The 14,806-nt window shown below is 35.2% G+C and overlaps 2 protein-coding genes across 2 annotated transcripts; both read left to right on the top strand.

Moving 5' to 3' along the window:
• Positions 1 to 3,872: 3,872 nt before the first annotated feature.
• Positions 3,873 to 4,349, top strand: LOC101085346 (protein preY, mitochondrial-like). Its single transcript, XM_023258871.2, has one exon. It carries the CDS (start codon positions 3,948 to 3,950, stop codon positions 4,293 to 4,295), a length of 348 nt encoding a protein of 115 aa, XP_023114639.2. The 5' UTR covers positions 3,873 to 3,947; the 3' UTR covers positions 4,296 to 4,349.
• Positions 4,350 to 4,388: 39 nt separating this feature from the next.
• On the top strand, positions 4,389 to 5,096 carry LOC102901462 (phosphatidylinositol N-acetylglucosaminyltransferase subunit Y-like). Its single transcript, XM_006927863.5, has one exon. The coding sequence runs from the start codon at positions 4,389 to 4,391 to the stop codon at positions 4,605 to 4,607; it is 219 nt and encodes a 72-aa protein (XP_006927925.3). The 3' UTR covers positions 4,608 to 5,096.
• Positions 5,097 to 14,806: the final 9,710 nt, after the last annotated feature.

Genomic DNA, 14,806 nt, shown 5'->3' with positions numbered 1-14,806 from the left:
TCTCCACCAGCACCCCTAAGTTTTAAGTCACTATGTGACTGCAAATAGCTGAGGTGTCTTGCGCCAGAACCACTCAAATGAGTCCTATCAAGGGCTATGAAGAGTCTGAGATTTTATACAAGCTAACAGGTTAGTCTCAACTACAATTTCATAGATGCTGGAAGAAAACATTTCTAAGAAAGAGACCAAGGACTTTATTATCCATGGCACAGTAAGCAGTTAGAAGCATGAACTTCATGGTGGCATCAGTTCATCTTATTACCAAAAATGTAAATGAATGATACAGAGTGGTCTAGACAGACGTTGCACACACAGTAGTTTTGCATCACAGGTGAGTAATCCAAATTTAGGAACACTCCCCACCTCCCTAGTCTTATGAGGGCACTGCTAACAGACCTGCCTAATCTGCCCAGACATTATCTTTATTGCCCTGATCAGGAAACACAGGTGCCCTCTGTCTCAAAGGGGGTCACTGTATCTATCATCCAAGGCTCACTGCTATACAAACATCCTTGAAAAAATCATTGAAACAAAGATGTCAATGCTTCTTGTTCAGAAGATGGACAGAAGACAGAAATGCAAGAGACATGGAGAAATATCTCCCAAGAAACTTCCAAATTTCAGACCCGCAGAAATGGTGAGAGGTAAAATGAAATAAAATGTTTTTTTGAACCCATAAGTTTTGGAGGCATTTTAGGGTATAGTAATATAAGAAAGGAAATGCTGTGGTCACATGCAGAGAACTTAGGAACTATAATTAATATGGATAGCTTTATCAAAATATTAGCTATCAACTAAAACCAGGACCTGAATAAATATAGCATAAGAAGACTTCATTTTTTATTTTTTTTTTTAATTTTTACTTATTTTTGAGAGAGAGACAGAGACAGAGTGCAAGTGGGGGAGGGGCAGAGAAAGAGGGAGACACAGAATCTGAAACAGGCTCCAGGCTCTGAGCTGTCAGCACAGAACCCAATGTGGGACTCGAACTCAGAAACAGTGAGATCATGACCTGAGCCAAGTCAGACGCTTAAACAACTGAGCCACCCAAGCGCCACAGAAGACTATTTTTGAGGGAAGGATGGAACTAAAGAGATTTGAAAATTATTCAGAACAACCAGAGCATATCCAAGGTAGAATGGTACATTAATATATCAGAAGTACTTACCAAATGTAATGGAAATGGGAGGAAGAGAAATCAAGGCAAATCTGATGCGGAAGGAAATCCAAAGCAAATTAATCAAATTTTACTCAACTATGGCTGCTCTTGCAAATTATCATAGATTTGATGGGTTACCAAAACACTAATTTATTCTATTATAGTTCTGGAGGCCAGCAGTCTAAAATCAGTATCACGAGGCTGAAATCAGGGTTTAGCAGGACCAGGCTGCCTCCAGAGGGACTAGGGGAGAATCTGTTTCTTGATTCTTCCAGCATCTGGTGACTGCTAACATTCCTTGGCTTGTGGTCTTCTCATTAAAATCTCTGCCTCCCCATCAAATAACTTTATTCTTTTCTTTTGTATAGAATCTTCCTCTGCCCCTCTCTCATAAGCACACATGTGATGGCATTTATACCTACCTTGGGTATGTATAATAATCGCAAGATTTTTGAGATTTATAAAAATCTCAAGTTGTTTAACTTAATTCTAACCACCTAGACCCTTTTTCAATATAAAGTAACATTTACAGATTCCAGGATTAAGAGCTGATATCTTGGGGAGTCATTAATCTCACCACATACAGTTACAATCATCAATTACAATGAAAATGCTACAAAACAAACAGAACCAAACTCAGCTACTGTATTTCCATCTCCATTCAACTGGAGTAGGAGGCCACTGGATTTATTGCCTTCAGGTATGCTTCCTTTGTCTGCATAACAAATGGTGAGAATCTAGGCCAACTCTTTTCCCATACAGTCACAAAACACAACTGCTTGTTTTCATACCCAGGAAAGATACTTTTCTAGAAAAAACTGAACTGTGCTATAGAAAAGACATACAGAACTAGCATTTTGGTGTCTCCAGTTAAAAACCCAGCTGTTCAACCAATTATGCCTTAAGCCCACCATTCTATATCCACACAGAGCTTCTAATATTTTAGAACGTTATTTTTAAAAACGAGTAGGCACATTGATTTAACAAATGTGTGCCACTCTGGTGCTGTATGTTGATGGGGGGGGGTGCTGTGCATGTGTAAGACCAGGTAGTATATGGAAACTCTCTATTTTCTGTTCAATTTCTCTGTTAATCTAAAACTGCTCTAAAAATAAGTCTAATTAATTTTTTTAAAAAAAGTAGGTCACCAAGAATCTCCAGTAGTTTGAATAAGGATTTAATGCAAACAAACATTAAGAAAGGAAATCAAATGCAATAAAAACAACTTAAAAACTGTAATATCCTCATAGAGATAAAAAAGATCCTGTAGCCATGGAAGTACAACTATTATTTTTAACAAGAGTAACTATAAAATGATAAGCTCATGGAAATTTAAAATAATATAGTCAAGTTTGATAAAATCAAATTTTAGAAGATAAAGTAAAATTTTCACAAAATAGAAAATATATGGAAAGAAGAGTCAATTTACAAAATTCAGTATTTACCATAGGATTTCCACGATGAGAGTTAGGAAGAATACATCTAGCAAAAGAAATTGGCAAAGAGAAAATATTCCAATGGAGGACTCTTTTTTTTTTTTTTGAAAAGACCTATGAAGTGCCTCACAAAACAAGTAGGAAAAAAAAAAAAAGTCCTGGTGGACTTACGGTGTGCAACCCCAGGAATAGAGAGGTTGTAAAGTAACATGTCTTGAGGATCATTGAGAGAGGGAAGAACAGTCTTAGATAATATATCTAAATCTTTGTGAAGGGTTAGATGTTTCTTCCTGTGAAAGTTATTTTTCCCTTGAACTCAGATGTGAACATATTCTTAGACAAAAATAACTTCTAACATCCAGACTTCAAATGACAAGGCCGCAACCAACCATAGTCTAATAAATAGCAAGCTCTCTCTGAGGAACGAAACCCCTTGGTCCTTACATAAGGCAAATGCAGTGGAAATCTTCTTAACAAGCGATGAGGCAGGGAACATATTCTGTCTGAGAGGAGGATTTCTAAGTGATGCAAATCAACTAAGGTAATAAGGAGCAAACCACAAGATAGTGTCATTGATAACTAATAAATGGAACTCGCTTATTTCCTGAAGTACCTCAGTATCTCAAGCAACTAAGTATTCTTGCTTCGTGTCTTTCTAAACCCTCCTTTCCCACTGAATGAACACTAAGGAAAAGTGTATGTTACACTTTCCATAAAACATCACTATCATATAGTATCATAAATACCAATTTAATGGTATAAATTGCATACATACTATATTGACCTGATTTATTACTAGAAAACTTTCCTCTAGATCCTTGTAAAGACATAAGAATAGCTATTTGTTTATAGACAGAATATAAATGGGTTTTTCCTTTCCCCTTGTTGATCTTTGTACACCTATTAATTGAAAGGGGTCAAATAGGGAATAGAAATGACACATTACAAACCAAAACACACCATTTGCTAAAAGAGTTTCAAATTTCAGAGTATGTTCTCTGAAAAGGAGGTATATTAAAGTCAACAAACTGATGGTTACCAGATTGGAGGTTGGTGGGGGACAGATGAAATAGGTAATGGGACTTATGGAGGGCACTTGTGATGAGCGCCAGGGTTTGTATGGAAGTGCTGAATCACTATATTGTACACCTGAAACTAATAACTACAGTGTATGTTAACTAACTGGAATTTAAATAAAAACTTAAAAAAACAAATAATGTACATATGGTGATTACACATCATACTACTGTATTATATAATTGAAAGTTAAGAATAGATACTTGAGGTGAGGGGCTCGCCGCGGAGATCGCTGACGCGGCCCGGGCTGCGGTGTGGTCGCTGGTTGCCAGACCATGCTGAGCGGAGCGCTCGCCTGGCTCCTCGCCTTATCGCTGCGGGGTACATGCACGCTGCCGTCCGCGGTCGCCCGTAGGTGCCTTCACGCGTCGGGGTCGTGGCGGTCCGCAGACAAGAGCGAGAAGACGGGGAACGCGCCCCGCGTCTTCGACCCGGCCCTGCTCGAGTTCCTGGTGTGCCCACTCTCCAAGAAGCCGCTCAGATTTGAAGCATCGACAAATGAATTGATCAATGAAGAATTGGGAATAGCCTATGCAATTATTGATGGGATTCCTAATATGATACCACAGGCAGCTAGGATGACACATCAAAATAAGAAGCAAGAAGAAATGGAGCAGCACTAGATGATAATTAAAAACAACACACACAACTAAATTTTCTTAATACCACTTACCTTTTAAAAAGTCAGACTGGCAGGTAATAAGTGGGGGAGAATAATGTTTCTGTCTCTTCCTACGTTGACTGTCCTTATTCCACTGGTCTCTTTAGCAGGACTGTTCTACTCAGCCTCTGTGGACGAAAACTTCCCACAGGACTGCACTAGCAGCACAGCAAGCCTGTGCTTTTACAGTCTGCTCCTGCCCATTACCATACCAGTTTATGTGTTCTTCCACCTTTGGACTTGGATGGGTATTAAACTCTTCAGGCATAATTAATACAACCAGAGCTAAGATAGTAGATATATTAATGATAGGTCTTGAGTGTGTATTTCTAAAACTTAACTACATGGAAATACTGGAAACCCACTTAATTTGCAGGAAAGGTGCTTTGCCTTGCTTCTCTCAGGTTTAGGACTAGGGGAGGCTTAAGCTGCAGAAGTTTCTTTTATTGTACTTTTGTTCTACCCTTGTTTTTTTTTTAATTTTTATTTATAACTATTGTATCAGAAGAAACATTTCAACAGTTTCTTGTTGGAAATTAACAATCCCAACCATCACCTGATGACTTTATTTCTTACCCCATTCATCTAAAAGTTAATTAAAATTTTATATGTCTATTTTAGATTTAAAGTATTTGGTAGAGTCACGTGTTAAAGATGACTGAAATAATTCCAAAGCAGCTATGCTGAAGTTGTTGTAGAGAAACACATTTGAGCTCATGTGACAGAAAACTATAATAAAATGGAAATTTCATGTACTAGCAAAAAAAAAAAAAAAAAAAGAAAAAAGAATAGATACTTGAAAGTTGAGGAAGTATATATTAAGTATCACCAGAGAAAGAAATGGTAATTACATGAAGCGATGGAGGTGTTAGCTGGCAATATGTTAACGATCATTTTGCAGTAGATAAGTGTATCACATCTGCTTGTTATACATCTTAATCTTACACATTGTCATATGTCAATTATATCTCAATACAGGTAGAAAACTAAAAATAAGTAAATAAATAAATAAAGCCAATAGTCTTGGTGTGGAAGATAAGCATAGTAGGATGTTTATTCAATATTTTATTTATTCAATTATAATATTAATCTTCTTTGAGGGGCCAGTTACTGTGCTAGGAGCTGGATTCTATGTTTTGTTCCACTTTCAAAAAATCAGAAAGACCAAAGTGTTTATAAATAGTTGTGCACTTTTTTAAAACACAAATGACAAAAAAGTTTAGTGATCATTTGTTCTTTTGAGAAAATGAAAGACAAGTAGTTTAGAGTTTTAGTAGGCCTCTAATATCCACCAAAAGAAAAGTAACATACTATGAGTGAAGTCTTTAAGAGAAGTCTTCAGATCTTTAATATTGCATTTTTAGTTTGCTTTTGGAAGTGAGTGGCTTTGAAAGGTATTTTTTTATTATTATTATTGGAAAGAAGAGAGGTAGTAGAAGAGAATAACAGAGTGAGACTTACTGCATTTGAAAGTTGTAATATTACTTTTACTAGTTTACTTTCTTAGAATGAATGATTCAAAAGAAAATTAGTATGCTGGACTCTAACTTAGTTAATGAAAATGCATGGCCAAATTTCTTCTTCAAAATCTAACAGTTTCTATTGAAGATCTCATAAAAGTTAGCAGGCAGTACGCACATTTAGAATCTTAGGCTATCATTTTATTTCAAGAAAACTATAGGCTGATATTTTTATTGTTGCTCTTACAGAATTTAAAAAAGAAAATAAGTGAATGAGAGAAGTAAGAAAGTAAGATGAATTTAATTAACTGAGGGAAACATCCCTTAATTTTCCAAAAATTAGACTCTGGAGTTCCATGTCAGTATTGAATCAAGGATCCATAAATAACACTCTGTATCACAATTTGAAGAACCTTTGTTTTCTGTAATCATTGCATGTATTCTCTTGAAAGAAAGAACACGAGAGTAATAGAACAAATTTCTTAATAATTTGATTTCTATTTGAGCCATTAGCTTCGCTATTTTCTACACATCTCTCACTCTCTGTAGTGTATGTAAAAGATCTGCCTTTGTACACTGAAACAATAAAGGGTATTTATACAATAATATAAATAATATAAATGAATGCAGAAGAAAAGATTTAGGATAATTACATGTGTGAATTCCGATTTTATAATACTGTAAAGCTATATACATGTTGTAAACTGTATCTATTTTTCTCTTTTTCTTGGGAAAAGAATTTTCTTCTCAAGGAAGTTTTTTGGCACTTTTCATTCAAGAATTGATTACAAAACTATAAGGAAAACGTATCATGTTCTATTCATATACACTTTCTTTGGATATTAGTTTCCTCTAAAAGTTAGGCATAGCACCTTAAAAATTACTACTGAGAATGAAGTATACATAGTTTCATTTTAAAAATAGCTCTAACAAAATATGACACTTCAAATATACTTTTACTTTCCACCAACAAATTTGTGGAGGTATAAAATAACTTCAAATGGAGATGATATATTACCAAACATACACTTTTATTAATCTCTCTAACCTGATAATCTAAATTGAATGCTAGTAATTTGTATTGTTTTATCAAAATGGCTATTAGTCTATTAATTCATTTATTCAATAGCCATTAAAAACAAATTATATTTACTAGCCCAGACAACTAGGTAAAATATGATCAATCTTCAAAAATTTATCAACTAATGCGAGAGACAGAAAACTATATTTTGAGTTGATAACTACTATGGTAATTATAGTCATGTATTTATAAGAAAGAGGGGACGTATGAGAATAAACACAAATAACTGAGTTTCTTTTTTTGCTGTCACCTAAAATCAAAGGGATTACTTCTAGTCAATTTGACTGAATGCCAATTTTCTCATCCACACTGGAGTTTCAGGAAGAAGAGGAGGACAAAAAATATAAATTAGGTCATCTATTATTAAAATCAGTTCTAGAAACTATTTCTCCAGAAACCAAAACTTCATTGCAATTGGATAATGTTGTGTATTTTTTCATTGGCTTTTTAAGGTCCTATCAAATTATGTTTCAGTTTGATTTCTCAACTCAGGGTCTTTTTTTTTTTTTAATTTTTTCTACATTTATTTATTTTTGAGAGACAGAGAGAGACAGCATGAGCAGGGTGGGGCAGAGAGAGAGGGAGACACAGAATCAGAAGCAGGCTCCAGGCTCCAAGCTGTCAGCGGGCGCCAAACGCGGGGCTTGAGCCCACAAACCGTGAGATCATGACCTGAGCCAAAGTCGGACGCTCAACTGACTGAGCCACCCAGGCGCCCCTCAGGGTCTTTTTTTCTAATGATTTTCTTGTACCCAGATTGAGTTGAATAATAATATCATATATATATATATATATATATATATATATATATATATATATATGTATGTATACATATATATACATATATATACACACACATATATATACATATATATATGTATATATATATGATGTATAGAGTAGTTAATAATACTAAAATGGCAAGAATATTTCTCCCTCTTTTCCCTCCACTTATCTTCATTCCATTATTTTCATTTTTTTTCCCTTCTCATTCTCCTTCCACTTCTACTTCTTCTCTTTCTTTTCCCCCTGAACTGGCAAAATTCACACAAAAGGGACAAAGTGGTGAACAATTGGAAGACAAAATAGATGGCCAAAAATTGCTCTTAACAGACATCATCCTTTCCACAAATACTAAGTAGTTGCTGTAGTATGCTGGCTAAAGTTGAAGATTTCTTTTTTACCAATAATTCAAAAAATCACAAAAGTACATATTCTTAAATCTAGACTGATTATCAGAAGTAACATAAGTCCTTCATTTTATAGATGAGAAAAGTGAGGCTTCTAAAATGTAAGTGACTTTCTCAGTGTCAAAATGAGTCCCATTGCTTCAAAAGTTCAATTGTAAAAATCAAACCCCTTTATTAAAGAGGATGTAGGAGGCAGGAAAGCAGGCAGCAGATGACAAGTGCAGAATAGACCATTAGAATACTCAAATTCTGCTAAGTAAACATTTATTTAAATATTTAAGTTTTTATGTATATGGCCATGCATACAAATGCAAATAGCTAAATGATTGAAATCACATTTTAAACCATTTGGAATTGTAGAAGCAAATTATTCATATGATCTGATAACTTTTGTTTCTGTCTGAGCTGCGAGCAGTTCTTTTTCACTAATCACATAGATTATAATATGGATTGGGATGAAAACATTTACTGAACTCGATCAACTTAATGGTTTAAACAATTTAAAAATCCAGTCCCAGAGCTAATCATCTTCCTTTATACCGTCCTTTTAGAGAAATGTTTATTGTAGTGGTTGCTTTCCTGTTTAAAACAAAAATAAAAAAGCTAAACTAAAAACTTCTACCTGTTTTTATTTTCAGCAGCAGTTTTTTGTTTCTGTTTTTACTTTCCAGGTGGGTCGCCCCTACTTCACCTAGCTTCATTGCAACTCTCTTTCTCATGAGGTAGATTTTTACTGTACTTCAATTTGCATGTTTTTCTAAGATTGAAAATAAGGGAAGTGGTCAGGGCAGGAGCATAACAGGAATTTGCTAGAATGGAGGGTCAGTGTGACTTACTAAGGATGCAGCTAAAACCTTCTCCATTCCCAAGTCTTATTGTTTTCACAGAGACCCTAAAGGCATGTAATATCTTTTTATAGTTGCTAATCTAGCCTTTGGAAATAGGTTGAAAAATGCATATGACATGTCACCTCATGCAGGCTCCAGTGGAACTTAAGGAAGCACAAAGGCAGGATTTCCTCAGAGATGAGCATCTCATGGCAGGTTGGTTAACACGAACTGAACCCAGCTGACACCTCCCTTGTCACCCTCACTGGTATCATCATAACCCCAGCTTTGCAGGGCTGAAATGATGGCACATGATTAAAATAATGACAAATTCATCCCTTTCTTAAAGAACTGTCTCCCTCTTATTCCGGTTTGAACGTATGCATATACAAAATACTGTTTTTCATGTTGAAGAAGAAAAGTTTTAATGGCTCCTATAGAATAAGAGCTATCAGAATGGAGACAAAGAGGAATGCACTTTGTTCTTTTCTTTCAACTCTAAGAATGTATCTTTAAATGCAGGGGTGGACACAATCTTGGATCCTGAAAAATCAAAATTTGGCAACCCTCCTGTAGAAAAAGACAAAAATTAAAGTATGCAATTTATATAGAATGGGAAAAAGGAAACCTTAGAAATGGCTCATGAAAGGAAGAAGGCACAAAATTTAATTTCATGAATTTCCTAGTAAACCTATTTCTATTTGGTTGATTATTTTGTCCCTTGGCAAAGTCCCACAGTGAGCATATTTTATCATATTGTTTCTTAATCCTGAACCCCTTATTTAATGGAAGTATTCTTTTTATGTTAGATCGTAAAGTTTTTAGTGTTCTCAAATTATTCATTTTATAATGGCCCTATCAGATACCAGAGAACCTAGATAGCTTATTAACTCTCATCTGTTTTTCACCATAGAAAATACTTGGAGTAGTAAATAATTTCAATGAAACATGAGGAAATACAGAGAAACTTGGGTGGCTCAGTCAGTTAAGCATTCAGCTCTTGATTTTGGCTCAGGTCATGATCTTGTGGTTGGTGAGGTCAAGCCACATGATAGGCTGCACTGACAGCTTGGAGCCTGCTTGGGATTCTCTCTCTGCCCATCCCTCACTTGAATTCTCTTTTTCTCAAAATACAAAATTTTGATTCTTAAAACATGAAGAAATGCTAATGTACTTCTTTTGTTAGATTTGTGTCAGGAAAGTATATGCAATTGTGCTAATAATTTTCCAGCACATATACTTCCTTTTCATTTTTAGAATAACTAGAAACTTAAAAAAATATTTGTCTCCTGAGGTATGTAGTCTCATCTCACAGTTGTTAGCTGAACAAAATAAAGAGTGTTTAAAATAGAAATCTAGAACACTTGACGGCTTCATGCTTCTCAAATCGAAAGTATGATTATGATCAAGAATTTTCCTCTGAATACTGAAACATATTATTCACTGAAGATGGATAAAATTATTATGTTGAGATTTTTTTAAGTAATCTCCATCTCCATAGAGGGGCTCAAACTTACAACCCTGAGATTAAGAGTCACATGTTATACTATCTGAGCCAGTCATGTACCCCTGTGGAGATGTGGTTGTAGAAAAATGAGTCATGAAATCAGGACTCTTATGTAACAAGAATGTCTCTACTGCTACAAATCCAAAAGTTTCCTATTAAAAGGCAAAGGACTGTTAAAAAACTAAATCCTGCGTTTTAAGGATAGATTATTTTTTAACCTCCAGTCTCTTTCTTCATTGACTAGTTTCACCTCCCCAAAAGTAAATTTAAAAATATTTCACGGGGCGCCTGGGTGGCGCAGTCGGTTAAGCGTCCGACTTCAGCCAGGTCACGATCTCACAGTACGGGAGTTCGAGCCCCGCGTCGGGCTCTGGACTGATGGCTCAGAGCCTGGAGCCTGTTTCCGATTCTGTGTCTCCCTCTCTCTCTGCCCCTCCCCCGTTCATGCTCTGTCTCTCTCTGTCCCAAAAATAAATAAACGTTGAAAAAAAAAAAATTAAAAAAAAATATTTCACATCACTTTTAAAGATATCCATATAATGAAAAGATCATTGTGTATGTATTTTAGGCATTAAAAAATAATTCCCAGATAGGTTTTAGATATTTGTATGGCAGGATTTTCTTTTCCTTCAAATGTACTCAAATAATCACCTGCATCATAATTACTAGATTGCTTGTTAGCTTTTAGTGCCAAGATCTGCTTCCAGCCCAGTGAACTGGAATCACTGGGAGTCAGTCCCATATATCTACATTTAAAAAAATAAGATGTCCAGGGATTTATTGCATACTAAAGTTTATGAATGATCATAAGAACTATGATCGTATTGCATTTTATTAGTAAACACTAAAAAATAATTAATTAATAGTTTCTTACATTTGGCTACAAATACTAAAAAGTGAAAATACCTTTAGTTATTTATTAAACAATACTTTACCAGAGTCTTGAAGATGTTTGCCAAGCCCCCATCTTTATATTCTTATACAGTATTTGGCAAATTATTTTGTCCCTTGGCAAAAAGCCTTGGGTACATTTTTATCATATCGTTTCAGTTTTTAACCCTTTATTTAATGGACACGTTCTTTTTAAAATCTTACCGGTATTAATGTCCTCAAATTCAACTCATTTTATAATGCCTTATGAGATTCCAGAAAGCCTAAATTATCTAAGACTCTTTATCACTTATGAATTTTGATATGGAACTGAAAAATTGTGTTACTTTATTTTTTAAGGAATGTGACAGATAATTAGTTAATGATTGAAGAATTAGGAATATCTCATAACCTCTATCATGACAGTGTGATAAATTAATAATATTATCATAGGCAAGTAGTGTCATAATTTCTAGACAATGATTTGTAATATTTGACACAGTCTCCCAAGTTTTGATAACATAAATTTAACTATGAAATTTATGGGAAAAATTATGTTTTGAATTAGTTCATATGAACTAATGTTAGTTTCTTTGCCCGATGATAAACCGCAAAGTTATGCATTAGAGTGCTATTTCAAAACTCTCTAGGCATGTTCAAAGCTACCTGTAAATAATATATGATTCATAGAATTCAAGCAGAATTGTATTTCCTTACCCATCCACATATTATTAATCTAACCATCTTCCCTGTTTCCCATTTTTGCCTTGGCACTTTTAGAGTAAACTTAGATCAAGAATAAAAGTTACCTAAAGGTTATTCAATCACAGATATACATAGATCTAAAACATGGAGAGATCAGTGACCTCCAGGTGGGTCTGTGGTTCACATCTCAAGAGTGAGAAGCAGTGCTGAATGCTTTCTGACAGTTTTAGCCCAGTGTATTCTGTCCTATTGCAGACCCTGAACACCCTTCCTTGGCCAGAGTGACTGCTTCTAGAAAGTAATTTTGGATTGAATTAGAGCTTTCTGAGACAGACAAAACAGACTTTACAGTAGGCAAATTGAATTTCTCTGGTTCAGTGACTTGCTGTGCCACGGCGCCTCTCAAGAAGACTTTCACATTATTGAGAGCTGGTAGATTTCCTTGTAAAATAGCCACAGGCTGCACGCACATACTACACAGCTGAGTCTTTGTCTGCCATTTCTCTCAGAAATATTTCTATCTTTCTTTCACACACATACAAAACTATTTAAATGAAGCATGCAAAGAAACGGCATAAACTATTGTCTCCGTCTTTGAGAAGGGTATGTTTCAAGTGGTTACTAATTCATAAAGAGGTCTTGAAGGAAAGGCTTAGCCCAGTACCTGATATTGTGGAAATTCAAAGTATCTTTAATGGAATGAAATGGAAGGATTATTCACTTGTCTCATGTACAACAATAAATGGAGAATTGGAAATATTTGCAGTGATTTGATTAGGAACACTATGTGGTACCAGCTGTTGGAGACACTATTTATCCTAACAGTTTGAAAAGAAATGAGTTTCTTCTTTTTAATTTTCCTTTTAGGAACGTTCCTAAAAATTATAGGCTGACTTAACATAAAACAAAGATGTTACTTTCTAAATATTTTTGTTCAGATGAAGCCAGAAATTTCTATTGAGTGTTCAACATACAGAGGTTGAAACACAGGGTTCTTTGGAGGGGAGAGTATCAGAGGAATTCACACAACTTTTAAATAACTTCACACATTCTGAGTTTCAAAGTTGATTCAAGAATATTTTTATGACTGGGGTGCCTGGGTGGCTCAGTCAATTAAGTATCCAACTTCAGCTCAGGTCATGATCTTGCAGTTTGTCAGTTCGAGCCCCGTGTCAGGGTCTGTGCTGAAAGCTCAGAGCCTGGAGACTGTTTCAGATTCTGTATCTCCCTCTCTCTTTCTGCCCAGCCCCTTTGCTCGCTCTCTCTCTCTCTCTCTCTCTCTTAAAAATAGATAAACATTTTTTTAAAAATTTAAAGAATATTTTTATGATTAAAATAATTCATTATACAGAGAAAAAATTTAATAGACAAGGCAAACATTTTCTTATTCATTCTTAAATTTTTTCTTGATATTGTCTTTATTTCCAAAATACCTCATCTTGCTGATTTTGGAGTCACATTACCCCAAGAGAAGTCTGCTATGTACTTTTCTACATGGCATGAAGTGCCACAGTGTAATTTATACTGTTTTCTCTTATACAGAATATCATTTTATACATCTCAGGTAAAATTTCATGCTAGAAGAAAATAAAATGTCAGGGTCATTAGGCAACGAGGAGCATTCATTCTGACACAGGGAAGAGGTTGCATTTACCCAGAAAATGCAGAGTTCTCTGTGGTAATTCTTCGCTCAGAGGTCCCTTGGGCTTAGAGCCCTAGGAACAGATGTGATCTCATGCCTGGTATAAAGAGAACAGAGCCATGGGCGGAAACACCTCCCTACATCAATGAGGGCGCTTCTGCCAGAAGCAGATTTCTCACCAGGAGAACCCTAAACTCATTGCCAAATTAGAATCTGCCTGGTGAGAAGTCACTGGGCATAAAATCTCCAGTGATTTGGTGCTTGTTCAGTGAGGAAACCAGAAAGCATATGTGAAGAATTCACGAAAGGGCCTGTGTGCATGTGCTGAAGCCACTGGGGGCATCAGGAGGGGGGATCATGTTGGCTTCTCTTCTGAAAACACTTTCTCAGCATATGCTATATTGTTAGAAACCTCTGGCAAAACTAGGATATCTAGAACATATGGGTTGGGAAGGTTGATATGTGCTTTTTCCTTATTCTGTTTGTCTCAGTAGTTATGTTTGATTTTGTTTGGTCAGTCAGGACAATAAGGAAACCATCTGGTCTCAACTCTTCTTTTTTCTCTTAAAAGTATAAATAAGACATTAAGAAGAAATTAGAAAATAGACCATAATAATGCTTTATAGATCTATCAAGATTGAAAAGAATTCTACAAATAAAAGGATTAAGTAAAATAAGATTTATTATAGATGTCTCTTAACCCTCACTTTAAAGAAGTAACACAACATTCAGGACTTTGTCCTAAATTCTAAAGCACTTTGGTATACCCCAAAATTAAAAGCCACATAGAGAATTTGATAGTGATTTATGTATTGATAGGTTATACCATACAATGCTATGAATACATGTTGGCTACCTAGTGTGTTAGCATGCGTCTTAGATGATATTCTGTCAGAGAATAGCTTAAACATTTTATTTTGTTCTGTTTTGTTTCAGCAGCTTTGAGGTCCTGTTCACTGGCTAATTTAACAGCAAAAATTACATTTTTACTGCTTTACATATTAATCAGTTATTTAGAACCTCCCTGCTGAGAAATACCATCATAGCAACAACACCATTTTAATGGAGCAATGCAAAGATACCCTGGAGAATCAATTACAATGAAGGCCTATGAAAAACTGTTTTGTTTTTCATTATTTTATGGGGTTGGGAGGACAATTGATGAGGTAATAAGACCTGAAACATTTCCAG

Source organism: Felis catus, chromosome A1 (genome assembly GCF_018350175.1).
Source record: "Felis catus isolate Fca126 chromosome A1, F.catus_Fca126_mat1.0, whole genome shotgun sequence".
NCBI classification, from domain to species: domain Eukaryota; kingdom Metazoa; phylum Chordata; class Mammalia; order Carnivora; family Felidae; genus Felis; species Felis catus.
This window is presented reverse-complemented; position numbering and strand designations above follow the sequence as displayed.

Excerpts from the sequence above, each read along its gene's own strand:
- LOC101085346 (XM_023258871.2), top strand. The coding sequence starts at position 3,948 with ATGCTGAGCGGAGCGCTCGCCTGGCTCCTCGCCTTATCGCTGCGGGGT.
- LOC102901462 (XM_006927863.5), top strand. The coding sequence starts at position 4,389 with ATGTTTCTGTCTCTTCCTACGTTGACTGTCCTTATTCCACTGGTCTCT.